This window comes from Acomys minous (genome assembly GCF_964271855.1).
Source record: "Acomys minous genome assembly, chromosome: 15".
NCBI classification, from domain to species: Eukaryota; Metazoa; Chordata; class Mammalia; order Rodentia; family Muridae; genus Acomys; species Acomys minous.
This window is the reverse complement of record NC_140497.1, coordinates 74,107,856-74,123,632: the sequence shown is the minus strand read 5'-3', so window position 1 is coordinate 74,123,632 and position 15,777 is coordinate 74,107,856. Positions and strand designations below refer to the sequence as shown.

General features: G+C 44.5%; 1 protein-coding gene across 1 annotated transcript; it reads left to right on the top strand.

Moving 5' to 3' along the window:
• The first annotated feature begins 6,895 nt into the window (after positions 1-6,895).
• On the top strand, positions 6,896-14,776 carry LOC311584043 (endotoxic shock protective protein U9-ORF-like). Its single transcript, XM_084758077.1, has 5 exons — positions 6,896-6,982; positions 9,225-9,293; positions 10,877-10,924; positions 13,460-13,495; positions 14,601-14,776. Exons 2-5 carry the CDS (start codon positions 9,240-9,242, stop codon positions 14,727-14,729), a joined length of 267 nt encoding a protein of 88 aa, XP_084614203.1. The 5' UTR covers positions 6,896-6,982; positions 9,225-9,239; the 3' UTR covers positions 14,730-14,776.
• Positions 14,777-15,777: the final 1,001 nt, after the last annotated feature.

Here is a 15,777-nt window from a genome sequence, read left to right as displayed (position 1 = left end):
GGCAGGACAAATGGAATAGGCGTGGCTAGGAGAGACAAAGAGGATCTTGGGAGGAAGGAGACCGGAGGAGAAGGGAGAAGAAGGAGGTTGTGCCATCATGGGTTGGGTGGAAGGGAAGCACATGGCTGGCGTGGATGGAGATTTGGCTCAGATGAAGGGTATTAGCAAGTATATGGGATTGTGGATGGGAGGTAGCTTGATAGAAATTATTAGAATCAGATGGCATGGGATTGGGACAGGTGTCCCATACCTGCCCCACTAGGGGAAGTAGTTTAGGGGATTAATATCTGCCCTGCCCCAGGTTAACTAAGGCTATTTTAAAATATAACAGGTGTCTGTGTCTTGATTGATTGCTAGCCCGTTAGAAAATACTGCCGTAATAATAATTTGAGGCCTGATAATAAACATTATTAGGTCATATTGGTAATTTGACAGCTACAATACACCACACACATACTTGCAAACCATACATGCATGCACACACACATGCATGCACACCACACACACATATACCATCCACTTGCATACACCACAAACACACAATACACACATCCCACATGTACATGCAAACCACACACACACACACACACACACACACACCATACACATCACATGTGCATACAAACTACACACACATGCACACCACACTCACGCATACCATACACATGCATACACCACACACACACACACACACCCTCTTAACCTGAGCTAGGGCTGCCTTTGAACTCAGTCTATGGTTGAAGATGGCCTTGAATTCCCAATCCTTTGGTCTCCACTTCCCAGGTGCTGAAAGACTCTAGTTTAACCCATCACGTGAATGACCCATTCAAATCGACACTTACAATCACCCATCAGGCTGGGGTGTGGTGGCACATGCCTGTAATCCCAGCACATGGGGAGGCAGAGGCAGGCGGATCACTGTGAGTTTAAGGCCAGCCTGATCTACAAACTGAGTCCAAGACAGTCAGGGCTACACAAAGAAACCCTGTCTCAAAAAACAAATAAATAAACAAACAAACAAACAAAGACACACCCATCAAAACTGTGACTGTTCTGTGGTTTGATATGTATTCCAAATAGCTCTCAAGCCCCAGGATGTGAGTTTTACCACGACTCACAGCTTTGAGAGGGGTCCTTTCAAAGGTTTGTTAGAGGTGAATGAATGGAGTTCTTTTAGTAATTTACTGTCTCTTTCGTTGCTTAATGAAAAACTGTCTCATTTCCCTCGCTTTATTTTACTTGTGAATGAGGGAGAACTTTAGAGGGCTTTCTGAGTGTGTGACTCAATAAAACGGACAGAAGTAGGCTACATAACCTCCACCCCCACCCAAGATGCTGTCTAGTTTTACCTGAGGCATCTAGGGAAAAAAAATTACCTTCTCTACTCTATCGAATGCAACACAGCCATTAAAAAGAGTGGTCTGCTGTTGGCTGTGGTTTTGCTTGGCTGGGTGGGACTTTCACTTTTTATATAAATGGCAGACTAGTAAAGATTGAGGTGAAAATTTGAAAACAAATACAATCTCTTAAAGGCATGCAGACTGTGAGGATGCCTAGACAAATGAGTGGGCTTTTTCAGCAAATAAACTACACGGAGGGGAATAGAAAGAACAAGGAGAAAACCACAGACTTAAAAATGTTTATGACAGGGGGATGGTCCTGTGCGCTGTGTATTCAGATTCTGATCTCTGGGCCCCAAGGTCTGGCTGCAGTGGGGACGTGGCACTGTCTTGTCTGTGAAGAACTTCCTTTAAAGCTTATTAATGAGTCTAATTGGCCTCTGTGGCATTACTTGGGAGCTAGAACAGGTAGTAGAAAAAATGATTATATTATTTCTACAGTTTATGAGCTGTAGTGCAGTAGGTCTTTAGTTCTGGCACTGGAAACACAGAGGTAGGTGGACTTCTGTGAGTTGGAGACCAGCATGGTCTACATAATAACACCCTGTCTCAAATTGTTACAGAATATAACAATCATATACAGACCTTAATTTGAGCTGAGTGTGGTGGCGCACGCCTTTAATCCCAGCACTTGGGAGGCAGAGGCAGGTGGATCTTTGTGAGTTCGAGACCAGCCTGATCTACAAGTGAGTCCAGAACAGCCAAGGCTACACATAGAAACCCTGTCTCGAAAAGCAAAAACAAAACAAAAATATATGAAAATTAGACTTCAGTGTAGGATGAGAGAAAAATATAGCAGATTTGCTAAATCAGACATGGTCAGACATCCTCAGGGCATAGCTGCAACCATGTGAGATCCAGCATAGTCACTAAACTTCTGTGTGGACAAAAGTTGAACAGAGTTCTTTTATATTGTTGTTCAGTTTGGTTGGGTTTCAACAGAAAACTTGCCTAATTTCATTTAGCATCAGTTTCCTCATCTAGAAAGAGAGTATCATATGATATTTTCCAGGGAAGTCACATGGCTTGTTAAAGTAAATTAATATGCAAACAAAGACCAGGAAAGGATCCCTGAGCAGAGCTCTGGCTAGGACCGTGAGTGCCCTTAACCTTTAGCTTTGCAAACATAAGCAAAACAACTCTCCTTCTATTTTGCATCTGTCTATTGTAAAGAAAATCAGAGCTTTAGCCAATCAGAATCAGCCAAGGAAGGCAAGCATGCTAACTAGAGACATTCATGGGGATAGGCAAAAAAAAAAAAAAAAAAAAAAAAAAAGCATCCTTATTACCAAATATTTATTTATTTATGTGGGGTGTATATATCATACCTTAAACACAGGTGGAGATCAGAGGACAGCTTGCAGGAGTTAATTCCCCCCTTCCACCAGGTGGGTCCCTGGAATTGAACTCATGACCTCAGACTTGGCAGTAGGTGCCCTTACCCACTAAGCTAATTCACTGACCATTGTAACCCAAATATTTTTCTATAAAAACCTATTCTTTATTCAGGAGGGTCCTTGAACCCTCCTGATTTGGAACTGCTCAATTCACGAGTTCCTGTTTTCTGTAAAAAAAAAAAAAAAAAAAAAAAAAAAAGAAAGCATACCCTGCCTCAGTTTACCTTTTTAACGGGCAAATAAAAGAAACACAATCAGAAGTGTCTGGAAGCCCAGGAAGAGCTGCCCAGGTGTCTGTGGTTGTCTGTACTCTGTAGTTAGTGATGGAGGGCTTCTGTGATGGGTGATGGGTCAGACTCTGCAAACAGAACAAGAGCAAGAGGTGGTGGCACACACACACATATCATCACAGCTTCTGTGGAGGTGGCCGAGGCAAGAGGAATCATCTGAGGCCATGAGCCAAAGGCCAGCCTTGTCAACAAGATGTGGTCTAAAAAAAATTGGGGCTGGAGAGATGGCCGAGCAGTTAAGAGCTTGCACTGCTCTTGCAGAGCGCCCGGGTTAGGATCTTAGTACTCACATTGGGCAGATCACAACCACCAGTAACAGATCTAGGGGGTCCAATACCCAATTCTAGACTTCAAGGGCATCTGTACTCATACACACATACACACATAGAGACACACACACACACACATACACACGTGCATACCCCACCCCACATGCACATATATGCCCTACATTATTTATTTTAAAAAGTTTTTAAAGATGATTACATTTGCCCCACTTTGTCTGATTCAGTGGTTCTCAATCACACAAGACATTTACAAGCACCAGGGCTTGTCTAATTGCTTCTTGGTCAATGTACTTCTGAGGCAATCATTAAGACCAGGCTTGGTTAAATCTGTTCTTTTTCTTTTCAGACATGATCTTATATGTATAGACTAAGCTGATCCTAGACTCCCCCTACCTTTACCTTCCATGTATTGGGATTCAGGCATGAGAAACACACACACACACACACACACATACACACACACACACACACACAGATACACACACAGAGACATACACACACACAGAGATACACACATACACACACAAAGACATACACACAGAGATACACACACACATACACACACAGAGACATACACACACACAGACATACACACACAAAGACATACACACAGACACACACACACACACACACACACACACACACACACACTTACTTTATTGCATTATTAAGCAGCTTTTCAGTGGCTAGATGTGTCCTCAGGGCAGGCTCTGGCCAGTTGTGCGTCTTTGTATCCATCCGGTCATGGCTGACCAGCCAGTTGCTGACTCAAGTGTCAGCTCATTTCAGATGTCACTGGTGGGGATTTTCCAGTGTGTTTCTGCACCTTCTGCGGGATGTATCCCTTCTGGTCGCGCAAGGCTATGGGTTTTGTAACGCTCTTAGCTTCCCTTGCATTGAAGGTAGCCCAGGACTCCTGAGTCACACTCCAGGCCAGGCCTTTTGGAATCTGCACACTTGAGTCATGCTGAGATCTTGACCCTGGGAGGCAGCAGGGAGCCTGGTCATATCACCATACCTTGCGGGGGACCCTGCAGCTTCAGCTTCCTGTTTGGTCACCCTGTCAGCTCCAGGGTGCTCGGAATGAGAAATGTGCTGAGCTGGACTACACAAAAGCCTTGTGCAAGAGAATAGAGTTACTAGAGAGACAAACACTGTGAACACAGAGGCAGATTCGCCAAGTTTCTTTTTTCTTTTTCTTTTTTTAAAAAGATTTATTTATTATTATGTATACAGTGCTCTGCCTGCCCGTACACCTGCAGGCCAGAAGAGGGCACCAGATCACATTATAGATGGTTGTGAGCCACTATGTGGTTGCTGGGAATTGAACTCAGGACCTCTGGAAGAGCAGCCAGTGCCCTTAACCTCTGAACCATCTCTCTAGCCCTCGGCAATTTTCTTTACCAGATACACAAGCCGTGGGAAGCTACAGAGAATAGCTCTCTCATCCGGGTCACTCTCCTTCAAGGCACATCCTCAAATGCAAGACACCGGGGTGAGAAGTCTTTACCCAGATGACAGTTCAAATAGTCCCTTCTCAACTGTGCAACCTGAGCGAGACGCCTGGCCGTTCCCTTGACTGCATCCTGGAATTTGTGATATAAGCCACTTCCTCAGGCCGTGGGAGGCTTGGATGAGTTAGGGCATGAAGTCATTGGGTAAGCTAAGCGATGCAGTGAGCCATGGGTGCATTAATCCCGCTCAGAAGTCCCCTAGCCTGGAACTTACCTGTGACTCACCCGGAGGACTTGTTTCCAGGTCTGTGTAGGGGGTCAGAGTTTCAGTTTTGGAAATGAAAAGTTCCCAAGATGGGTTGATAAGGTGGCACAAAAAATAAATAAATTAAATAAATAAATAAATAAAAAGTGAGTACATTTAATATGACTATAGAGCAAACTTGAAAGTTATAGACTTTTTGTTACATCTATTTTATGGGCCTAAAGACATTTTAACACATTCATTAGTATTTCTAGCAAGAGCCTTGGCGAAACTGCTGGTGCTGCCTCAAAGGTCATTTTCTGGTTAGCAGGCCTTGGCTGCCAGTAACGAACCTCCACCATCAGAACTGGATAAAGGGGGCATATTTTTGGGATCCAGAGTCCTCTGTGGAACATGAGCAACAGAATATTCTAGATCTTTACTCTAAAGCTGTCTGTTTTGTAATAAAATTCAGTAAAGGTATGGAGACATAGCTCAGTTGACCCTCTGCCTTGTATGTACAAAAATGCCAGACTTTGTCCCCAATTCCACATAAACTGGGTGTGTTGGTGTATACCTGCCATCCAGTCTCAGGAGGTGGGGGCAGCAGGATCAGAAAGTCAAAGCTACATAATGAGTTTGAGGACAGCCTGATAAGAAACCCTGTCTCTAAAACAAAACAAAATAGGCCTCTGAGATGGCTCAGCAGGCAGAGGGCTTACCACCAAGCCTGACGACCTGAGTTCAAGTCCCAGAACCCGCATCATGGAAGGAGAGAGCGAGTCCCATAGGCTGACCTCTGACCTCTCTACACATGTTCAGTGGCATGCACATGAGACAGAAGGTTGTTGCTGTTACAGAGGACCCAGGTTCAATTCCCAGCTTCCACTTGGTGGCTCACAAACATCTGTAACTCTAGCTCTAATGAGTGGTGCTCTATCTTGACCTTTGGGGGCACAGCAGACATGTAGTACACATACATAAATGCATGCAAAAAGAAATCTTTTCTTTTTCTTTTCTTTTCTTTTTTTTTTTTTTTTTTTTTTTTGGTTTTTGGAGACAGGGTTTCTCTGTGTAGCCCTGGCTGTCCTGGACTAGCTTTGTAGACCAGGCTGGCCTCGAACTCACAGCGATCCGCCTGCCTCTGCCTCCCAAGTGCTGGGATTAAAGGCATGTGCCACCATGTCCAGCTCTCGTCCGACATATTTATTAAGATGGTTCACACTCTGACAGTTTGGTTTTTATTAATTACCGATGTCGTCTCAACTGGAATAGAGAAGTAACATTTGCCTTTTGTAGAGTCACCCAACTTGTCCTAGGACCTGGCAGCTTGTACAGCTGAGGCCTAGACTTGGGAGAGCTCTGCAGATCTTTGTAGGGATGAGGCGCCACCAATACCTGGAGGCCACATGGCCACGATGAGATCGTACTGGGCCGAGGAGCCTTTGTGCAATGTGTATGTCATGTGTCTAATGCCAACCTTCTGTCTCCCTCCTAGTGAGATCCAGGGCAGGTCCCCCTGCCCATGCAGTCTGTACACATTTCAGGATATTCATTTTATAATTTTTTGGTTGAAATTCTCAAGGTATAACCCCTACCTAAACTTCTCAAGCATTAGAATAATTTTTCTAGTTGTTGCAATTCTTGTCATTCTTTGGCAAAACCCTGGTGTACCAAAACAATTATTTCATGTGTCACGAATAGCCACAAAATTGTGTTAAGCAAACAGGAAGCCGCGTCTTAACTCCTTAAAGAACAAAGTGAGGAAGCCATCTCATCATATGTAAATAAGGGTCATCAGCACTGGTTTTAATCACATATAAGTACCTGTTCATATCCAGAGTGCCTGAAAACGAGGCATCAAAGGACTCAGGATTATCAGACTCTACACGTCCTTCCCGGCCATACTGGTAACAGTTTTTTGTTTTTTGTTTTTTTCCAATCATAAATAACTTTGTCTTTTACAACAAATGGCTTGAAATTTAAGAATTCATCCAGTAAAATTTAGGTCATTTTAGCAGTCTTAGCATTTTATTTGGTTCTTTAAATATTGTCCTATATGTTCTCATGTATTTATGTACAGTTTAAAATTTTTACTTATTTTGCTATGTATTTTAATATGCTACTCTGATAATTACTCTAGGCTATAGTAGAATTTTCAAGCAATTAATGACTAAAAACAAATTGTAGAGTGGTCACAAAAAACGCTATAGACAACATGGAGGTTTGGAAAAAAAGATGTATTGATTTTTAGTACTTATGCGAGAGTGATCTGTTTTCATGTACATCTGTGTACTACATTGCATGCCTGATGTCCAGCGGGAGCGGAAGAGGGTACCAGACCCCCGGAACTGGATTTATAGATTGTTGTGAACCATTATGTGGGTCCTGAGAGCTGAGCCTGGGTCAGAGGCTCGTAGCCCCTGAACCATATCATCAGCCTCTACTTTGGCTTTTTCTTTTCTTTTTTTCTTTATCCTTCTCTCATGTATTGTGTCCCAGCCACTGTTTTTTCCCTCCTTCCTCTCTTCCCAGCCCTCTCCTCCCCCTCCCTCCCCCAGGTCCACCCCTCCTCTTTTCCCTCCCGAAAAGGGCAGCCCTCCCAGGGACATCCACCAAACGTGGCATGCCAAGTTATAAGGAGACCAGGCACTGGCATTTTAAATTTGCATAAAAATTAAAACATCGGGACAATATGTGTCATAATACAGTAGGAAACAGAAAACTTTGACCCCATTTTTTTTTCATGAATTTACTAATTTATGAGACCAAGAGTCAACGTCATCACATAGAGGGGCAGAAAGGTCAAATCCCTCCCCGCGTGGGCATTATCTAACAATGCCTTCATACCAAGGTCATTGTAAAAGCTGAATGAAGTTAACAAAAATTACAAATCTGTGATTTCAAGACTAACGGAAGTGGTTGGTAGTGTTCTTCTAAATTCACTGGGGCAAATACTCCTGACAAACATTAAATGTTTACAGTGCACTTGAAAGATGCAGGACCTGACCTAGAAATATACACTACTCTTTTCTCCTTACATGTACTTATTGTGTGTGTGTGCACGTGCCTGTGCCACGCTGCACGTATGGAGGTCGGAGGACAACATGGAGGAGTTGGTTGTCCCCTTCTGCTGAATGGGTTCTGTGGACTGAAGTCAGGCCTATAGGCTTGAGACATCTCCCCAGCACAGGAACATAGATTAGTCTTAAGGCATTTGAGTCAGAGCTATGTTTTTTTAGTTTGTTTGTTTGCTTTTGGCTTCCTGAGCTCTGAGATCAAAGGCATGTGCCACCTTTACCCAGCTTATTTTATTTTTTAAATTATCTATGTGTTTGGGTGTTTTCCTGCATGCATTCTTTGTGTCACATGCATGCCTGCTGCCTGATGAAGCCAAAGAGAGCATTAGATTCTCTGGAGATGGGTTACAGTTTTTTGTTTGTTTGTTTGTTTAATGAGACAGGGTCTCTCTGTGTAGCCTTGGCTGTCTTGAACTTGCTTTGTAGATCAGGCTGGCTTCGAACTCAGGTGGATCCACCTGCCTCTGCCTCCTGAATGCTGGGATTAAAGGCGTGCGCCTCAGCCGTCCGGCTCAGATCTATGTTTTCAAGTGTGTAAATCCTGGAGAATGTCCAAATCTTTTCCCTTTATATTCTGTGGTTCCCAATAGCATGATCTTCTGCACACTCCTGACCTGGCATTGTGCTCTATACACGGGAAAAGCCTCAACACCTCTTTCCTTTTATATTCATTCATTTTGGTTCTTCAAAACAGGGTTTCTCTGTGTAGCCCTGGCTGTCCTGGAACTCACTGCATAGATCGGGCTGGCCTCGAACTCAGAGATCTATCTGTCTCTGCGTTGGGAATCGAACCTGGGTCCTTGGCAAGAGATGCTCTTAACCACAGAACCGTCTTTCCATCTTTGCTGGGAATTGAACTCAGGACCTTTGGAAGAACAGCCAGTGTTCTTAACCTCTGAGGCGTCTCTGCAGCCCTACATTTCATGAGTTAAACAATACTCTTGAGTTGGGCACACACACCTGGGGTCAGGAGGCAGACGCAGGAGGGAGGCTCATGACTTCTAGCTAGCCCGAGCTACACAGTGTGACTTAAGCTCAACTAACAACAGAAACACATTTGCTTTACTTGTAGATAAAGAGTCGAAAAATGAAAGTGGCAATTCTGATGGCTTGCCTTGTGCTCACAGCTCACTGTGTACCAGTAAGTAACCTCTTAATGTCTGTCTGCCAACGAGCTTTAGTGTATATGCTCTGAACTTTTAGTAATGCTCAGTCCTGAAAAAGGGACAATGGATCACCCTGAGGGCACTGCCACACCTCTTTTTTTTTTTTTAAGAGTTATTTATTTGGTATTCTGCCTGCATGTGAGCCAGCAGGCCAGAAGAGGGCACCAGATCTCATGATAGATGGTTATGAGGCACTGTGTAGTTGCTGAGAGTTGAACTCAGGACCTTTGGAAGAACAGCCAGTGCTCTTAACCTCTGAGACATCTCTCCAGCCCTGCACCTCCATTTTGGGAGTTTCTTTCAATCTACTTTGGAAGCCCTTGTCAGAAACACAAGAGATGTAGCCCGTGGAAAAGGGTAGCTCTCCTGGCCTCAGAGCTCAGTGGTGGTTCAAAATCTTGGCTGCCCTTCAGACGCCTTTGGGAAACTTCAAAAAGTCCTGGCATGTGGATGCCACTCCCCCAAATCTGGCTTGACTGGTCTGAGGTTTGTGTCAAGTGTCAGCAGGTTCACAAGCTCCTGGGTGACTCTTTCACTGGCCGCTGGGCTGAGGACCATCGGTGAAGGAAGAGGCACACTTAGAGACTGAGCTGCTGTGGAGACAGCCTGAGGCAGGCCAGTCAAGACCGTTCAGCCCAGGTTGTTACTGCAGATAGAGAGTGGCCCCAGAGTTTGTATGAAAGTCAGACCTCACTCACCACTCAACTGTGGAGAATGTCTTGTCCATCGGCTAGGTCTGGGTAGGGGTTTGAAGTTTACTGCCTAAATTTTCTTTGGCTGGTGCCATAGTTTAGCAGGAAGGACCCAGGACCCAGGACCCAGATCTGCCTGTCATAATGTTCTTCTTGTAGGTTTCCAGGACCCTTTGGATCCTTCTATTTCCCCATTCTCCCATGCTTTCATACAAACTCTGGGGCCCCATTTCTGACCATGTCCCCTTGATGGGGAGGCCTGGTGGCACTCGGAGGAAGGATAACAGGCTACCAAGAAGAGACTTGATACCCTATGAGTATATACAGGGGGAAGAGATACCCCTCAGTCACAGACATAGAGAAGGGGAGTAGGGGGGAAGCGGGAGGGAGGGAGGAATGGGAGGATACAAAAGATGGACTAAAAATTTAAATGTAATATGAATAAATTAATAAAAAAAAGAAAGATAAAGAAGAAAAAAAAAAAGAAGAGAGTGGCTGAGGCCTACAGACCGCATGCATCTCAGGGCAGCTCTGGGTACAGCCCAGCACATTTGCAGAGGATGTTAAAGGCCTGGCCATCTTGAGAGGATTGTTTCTTATTCTTCTTGATAAGACCCTGTGGTCTTAGGAAGACCTGTGACTGAAACTAAGATGTAAGATCCAGTCCCTCACTCTGTGAGCAGGTGTCTCTGGAATATAAAAAGGAGAAAGGTTGAATTTGCCCAGTGCCAACATTGCTCTCCTAACAAAAGACAGACCAGGATCTTGCCTCAAGGGATTCAAATCTCATTCCCCGGTACTTTACTATGATGATCGCTGCTGTGGCTGTCCTTGTCACCATGCTTTCTGCTTCTCCATTTTCACAGGTATCAAGATTCCCTGGCAGGGTTATCCTTTGCTATCCAAATTGGAAGGTAATCCTCTTACCCTCCACTTCCTCCCTTCCTCTTTAGAAAGATATGATATAGGGAGAAAATAGTCAGCATTTAAAAAAAATGTTGTATTAAATATTATATAGATGTAAATCAGGCAAGTGCTGGGGCGGGGTAGCTAGGGACACTCTGAGAACCCACAGGCAGATCTCCTCAGTGCTGCAGAGTTCACAGCTCAGGCCCGGGCAGCTCCTCTAGATGAGCAGCCAACCCCTCTCAGTAGACAGCCTGTTTCCTCACCTCCCTCTCCAATAAGGAGATAACAACAGAAGCTGTGAAATTCCATTTATTCACAAATTTAGTGACGGAACTCAAGGCACTGAAGGGCCTTAAAGAAGAGAGTAGTTTAAGGCGATGGAAATGTTATATTAATCATTACACATTGTGTGTATGTATCCAGCTGTTACACTCCACTCCATTAACAAGTATAATTATCATGTGTCAGTAATAAATGAGTAGGGGCTGCAGAGTGATGGCTCAGTCAACAAAGTGTTTGTCCTGTGAGGGCCTGAGCTCAATCCCCAGAAAAAAATATATAAAGGACTGGTGTGGTATCACACACTTGGTACCCTAGTGCTGGGTAAACAGAGACATGAGGGTCCCTAGGGCTGCTGTGTGAGTCAGTCTTGCTGCTTAGAGAGTGAACTTCAAGTCAAGGAGAGAGTCTGTCTCAAAATGAGGGAGATAGCATATTTGAGGAATGACCACTGACATTGTGCTGCTGCCTCCACACAAATGTGCACCCACTGTACACACACACAGACACATACACAGACACACACAAACACTGTCTCACACACACAGTCACACAAACACTCGTTCTCTCTCTCTCTTTCTCTCTCTCTCTCTCTCTCTCTCTCTCTCTCTCTCTCTCTTTCTCTCTTTCTCTCACACACACACACACATACACACACACAGAGTCACACACTGTCTCACACACAGAGAAGTTACTAGCTAAGTTACTAATTAGTTTCTAATTCAGTTACTAATAAGTAACTAAGTTACTAAGTTACTACAACAAAGTTACTAATTAGTCAGAAAGTAATAAAATGTTTTCTTTCGCCTTTTTACTTTCTACCATAGGGTTCTCCTCTCAGCTATTTGTTGCCCCTTTTAAACTATTTTAATTGTGTTTCTTATGCCTCTTCTTTATTTCCCTCTCAACCCCAAACCCTTCCAACACCCCAATACCATGGAGGAGGAAAAGGTTAGTGGGGAGAGGGAGCATGGTTCTCTGAGACTACTTCCTGCTGGTTAGGGTCATTGGGTTCCTGGGGCAAGTCCGATCTTCCTTTCAGGATCTCTCCAACTTCTTCTCATCAAACTGCCTCAACAGCGACCAGGAGCTGCAGAAGGGAACAGCAGCAGCCTTCCTTCTCAGAGCTCCTGCCTCTCTCCTGGTTCGGGCATTTCTTCCCTCTCCAGAGTTCTCAGAAATAAACCATCTGCAGCTGGCAAAGAGCCTCTCTCAGAGGCCGCACAAGGCAAACAGTTTGCTGCCGTGGACAGTCTGCATCAGCCCCATCTCTCACACCTGGGATTAAAACAAAAACACGTTTACATAACATAATGGAGTTTTTAAAGACACCCAGACTTCCACTACAGCAATTCATGTCTCACACTCCAGTGTTGTTAGACACGGCTATTGTGACAGTTATCTGCAATATGTTCCCTTTAGAGGACTTTCTGTCAGTTGGTAAAGCTCTTCCCCCCCCCCCCCTTTTGGTCAAAAAAGCTGACAGGTAACTTTGTATTTATTGTTAGCCTTGTCTTTGACTCAGATTTTACTCTATAGATTGTGGCCTCTTGGCATTCTCCTGTTGCTTTGAATATTCCTCAAGATGCTTAGAGTATCTTGGCAAACTTAGGCTTCTCCTTGGAGACAGCTGCCAAATGGCTTCTTCTTTTATAGTTTGAGTAGAAGAGCAGAGATAAGCAAGGCCCACAAGGCCACAATTCCAGCACTCCGGGAGCAGGAGACAGGAAGATAGCAAGTTCTAGGTCAGCCCGGGCTACAACGGGAACCCTAGGTGAGTTTGACAAGGTGACCTAGGTTGGGGATGGGGTAAGCCTTGGTGGTGGAGGACGGTCTTGAAGTACCCAAGGCCTTAGTCCCACAGAGAGCAGGGATGCAGGGCTATGTTCCCAGGTCCCCTACCACTTGTCACTAGAGCTAATATTAGGAGAATTGTTTGCATCACTACCCAGCTAACTCCTAACTCCCTTCTCTTCTATACTATGTCCCTGAAGCAATTTGTGTAATTGCTTTCTTAAAAGTCCTTTCTTCCGAACACTGAAAAATACACTTAGCCAGGCATGTAGTGTACCCCTTTAATCCCAGCACTTGGGAGGCGGAGGCCCTGAATTCAGGGCCAACCTGGTCTATAGAGTGAGTTCCAAGGCAGCCAAAGCTACACAGAGAAACCCTGCCTCAAAAAACAAAACAAAACCCAACAACAACAACAACAAAGAAAAATAGCAACTGAGCTGTAACTGTTCTCTTTCCTTTCCTTGCAGCCATGCCAGAGGTTGTATGAATTCTTAAAAATCTGTGTAAGTTTTTATTCTTGATTTTTCACCATTATAATGCTCAGAGTGGGTGACGACTTGGGAAAATAAAATAAAAGGTGGGGCATAAAAGTGTTTGATGGCTTCAGATATGCTCCCAATTTATACCTTCTTTTTAATGAAACCCTAAATCATCGTTTAGGGACTGAAATACCCAGTCCCTAAGAAAAGAAAAGAATTACTGGGCCAGTCTTTGAAGATGCTAAGGGCAGTTTTCAATCATGCTATCTATCAAAATATCTGAGGAGACTTTTTTTAAAAGAAGGGGAACACTTATTTAAAATCGCATAATTATAATTTTAAAATCTCTATAAAACTGTTTTTTAAAAGTTCTTGTTTGTGACCTGGAGGATTGGCTCAGTGGCTAAGAACGTTTGCTGCCCTTCCTGAGTGAGGATCCAAGTTCAGTTCCCAGCACCCAGAGTGGCTCATGAACACCCTCTAACTCCAGTTCCAGGGATCAGATGCCTTCTTCTGACCACAACCATGGGGACCAGACTTTGGACCCCAGCATCTACATAACAATCAGGGTGTGCCCACAGACCTGTAGCCTCGGCTATATATGGTGACAGGAGGATGGCTTGCTAGCTTCCAGCCTACCCAAGAAAACACAATCCTCGGGTTCAGGAAAGATCCCTGTCTGAAAAGGAGAAGAGCGGAGAGGGAGGACACCGAGTGGCCTCTTCTCACGGCATGCGTGCACACAAATAAAGAGATAAAAATTTAGATTACATTACCACACACATTCGAAGAAGGGAACAAATCATTCCTGGGATGGAGAGATGGCTCAGCAGTTAAGAGGTCTTGAGTTCACTTCCCAGCAACCACATGGTGGCTCACGAGCATCTATATAATGTGATTAGATGCCCTCTTCTGGCATGTAGGTGTCCATGCAGATAGAGCACTCACACACATAAATATGTATGTATGTGTGTGTGTGTGTGTGTGTGTGTGTATCAGTCCCACCCTATCTATACATCACTTAAAAACATTATTACACACAATAGCTATTGTGACTTTTATTTCTATATATCAGCAATGTGTCAATTTTGTGTAACTGCATTTCTGTCTTGAATTTTCGTTTTATTAGAGGAGACCACCAATCAACAGAAGAACTACCACGGCCCCACCATTTCCACTCACAACAGAAACTGGCTTTTCTCTGACTGGGGGTCCCCCTGCTCCTGTTACCCCCAGTAGGCGGGGGGATTCACGATAGCACAGTTCCTCGCAGCCCAGACAGACTTCTTTTCCTCTCGCAGTGTCTTCACCACAGTCAGACTATACTCCCAGCTTACAGCTCCTGCCCCACAATGCCTCCTTCCTGTACATGCTCCAATAAAAAGCTTACATCACACTGTTTATTATATAATTGTGCTGGGCAGTCTTTGCCACCGACTTGACACAAACCTACACATACATAGGAAAAGGGAATGTCTCTTTTTACATTTATTTACTTTGTGTGCATTGGTGTTTTGCCTGCACGTATGTCTGTATGAGAGTATCAGATTATGGAGTTACAGACAGTTGTGAGCTGTCATGTGGGTGCTAGAATTTGAACCCGGGTCCTCTGGAAGAGCGGTCAGTGCCCTTAACTGCTGAGCCATCTCTTCAGCCCCAGGAAGAAGGAATCGCAACTGAGGAATTACCTCCATCAGATTGGCCTTTGGCCGTGTCTGTAAGGGTGGTTTCCTGTTTCTAAGTGATGTAGGAGGGACCAGGCATTGTGGGTGGGTGAGGCACTGTGAGTAGTGCTACAGGATGTAGGCCTAGCTGAGCAAGGCAAGGAGCGAGCCAGGAAGATGCTCTCCTCCATGGTCTCTGCCTCAGTTCCTGCCTTGAGATTCCTGCTTTGACGTCCCACACTGATGGGCTGTGATCTGTAAGCTAAATACAGATGCTTCCCCCAAGTTGTTTTTACCACAGCACAAAAAGCAAATTAGAACGATAATATATATTCGTGATCTCTCCCACGTCACGAGCTCTTCGGAGAGGAATCAGGAAAATATCAAAAGTCTAGCTAGGAATCAGGGATTCCATCATACAGAAGAAAAAAAAATGTTAATAATAACATGGGGAGGGCAACCTGCTTCTTCACGGTGGGATGATGGTGGGTGAAGGAAGGGTCTATCCTGTCCCATCTCTTCCATCCAAGTCCTCGAGCAGACCACATGGCATGTGCCTAGCAAACAGAGAGGGCATTCTGACTCCTTGGATTGTGGTTCAAACCTACACAGCCACAGGGCTATGTATGCATTTACATTGGC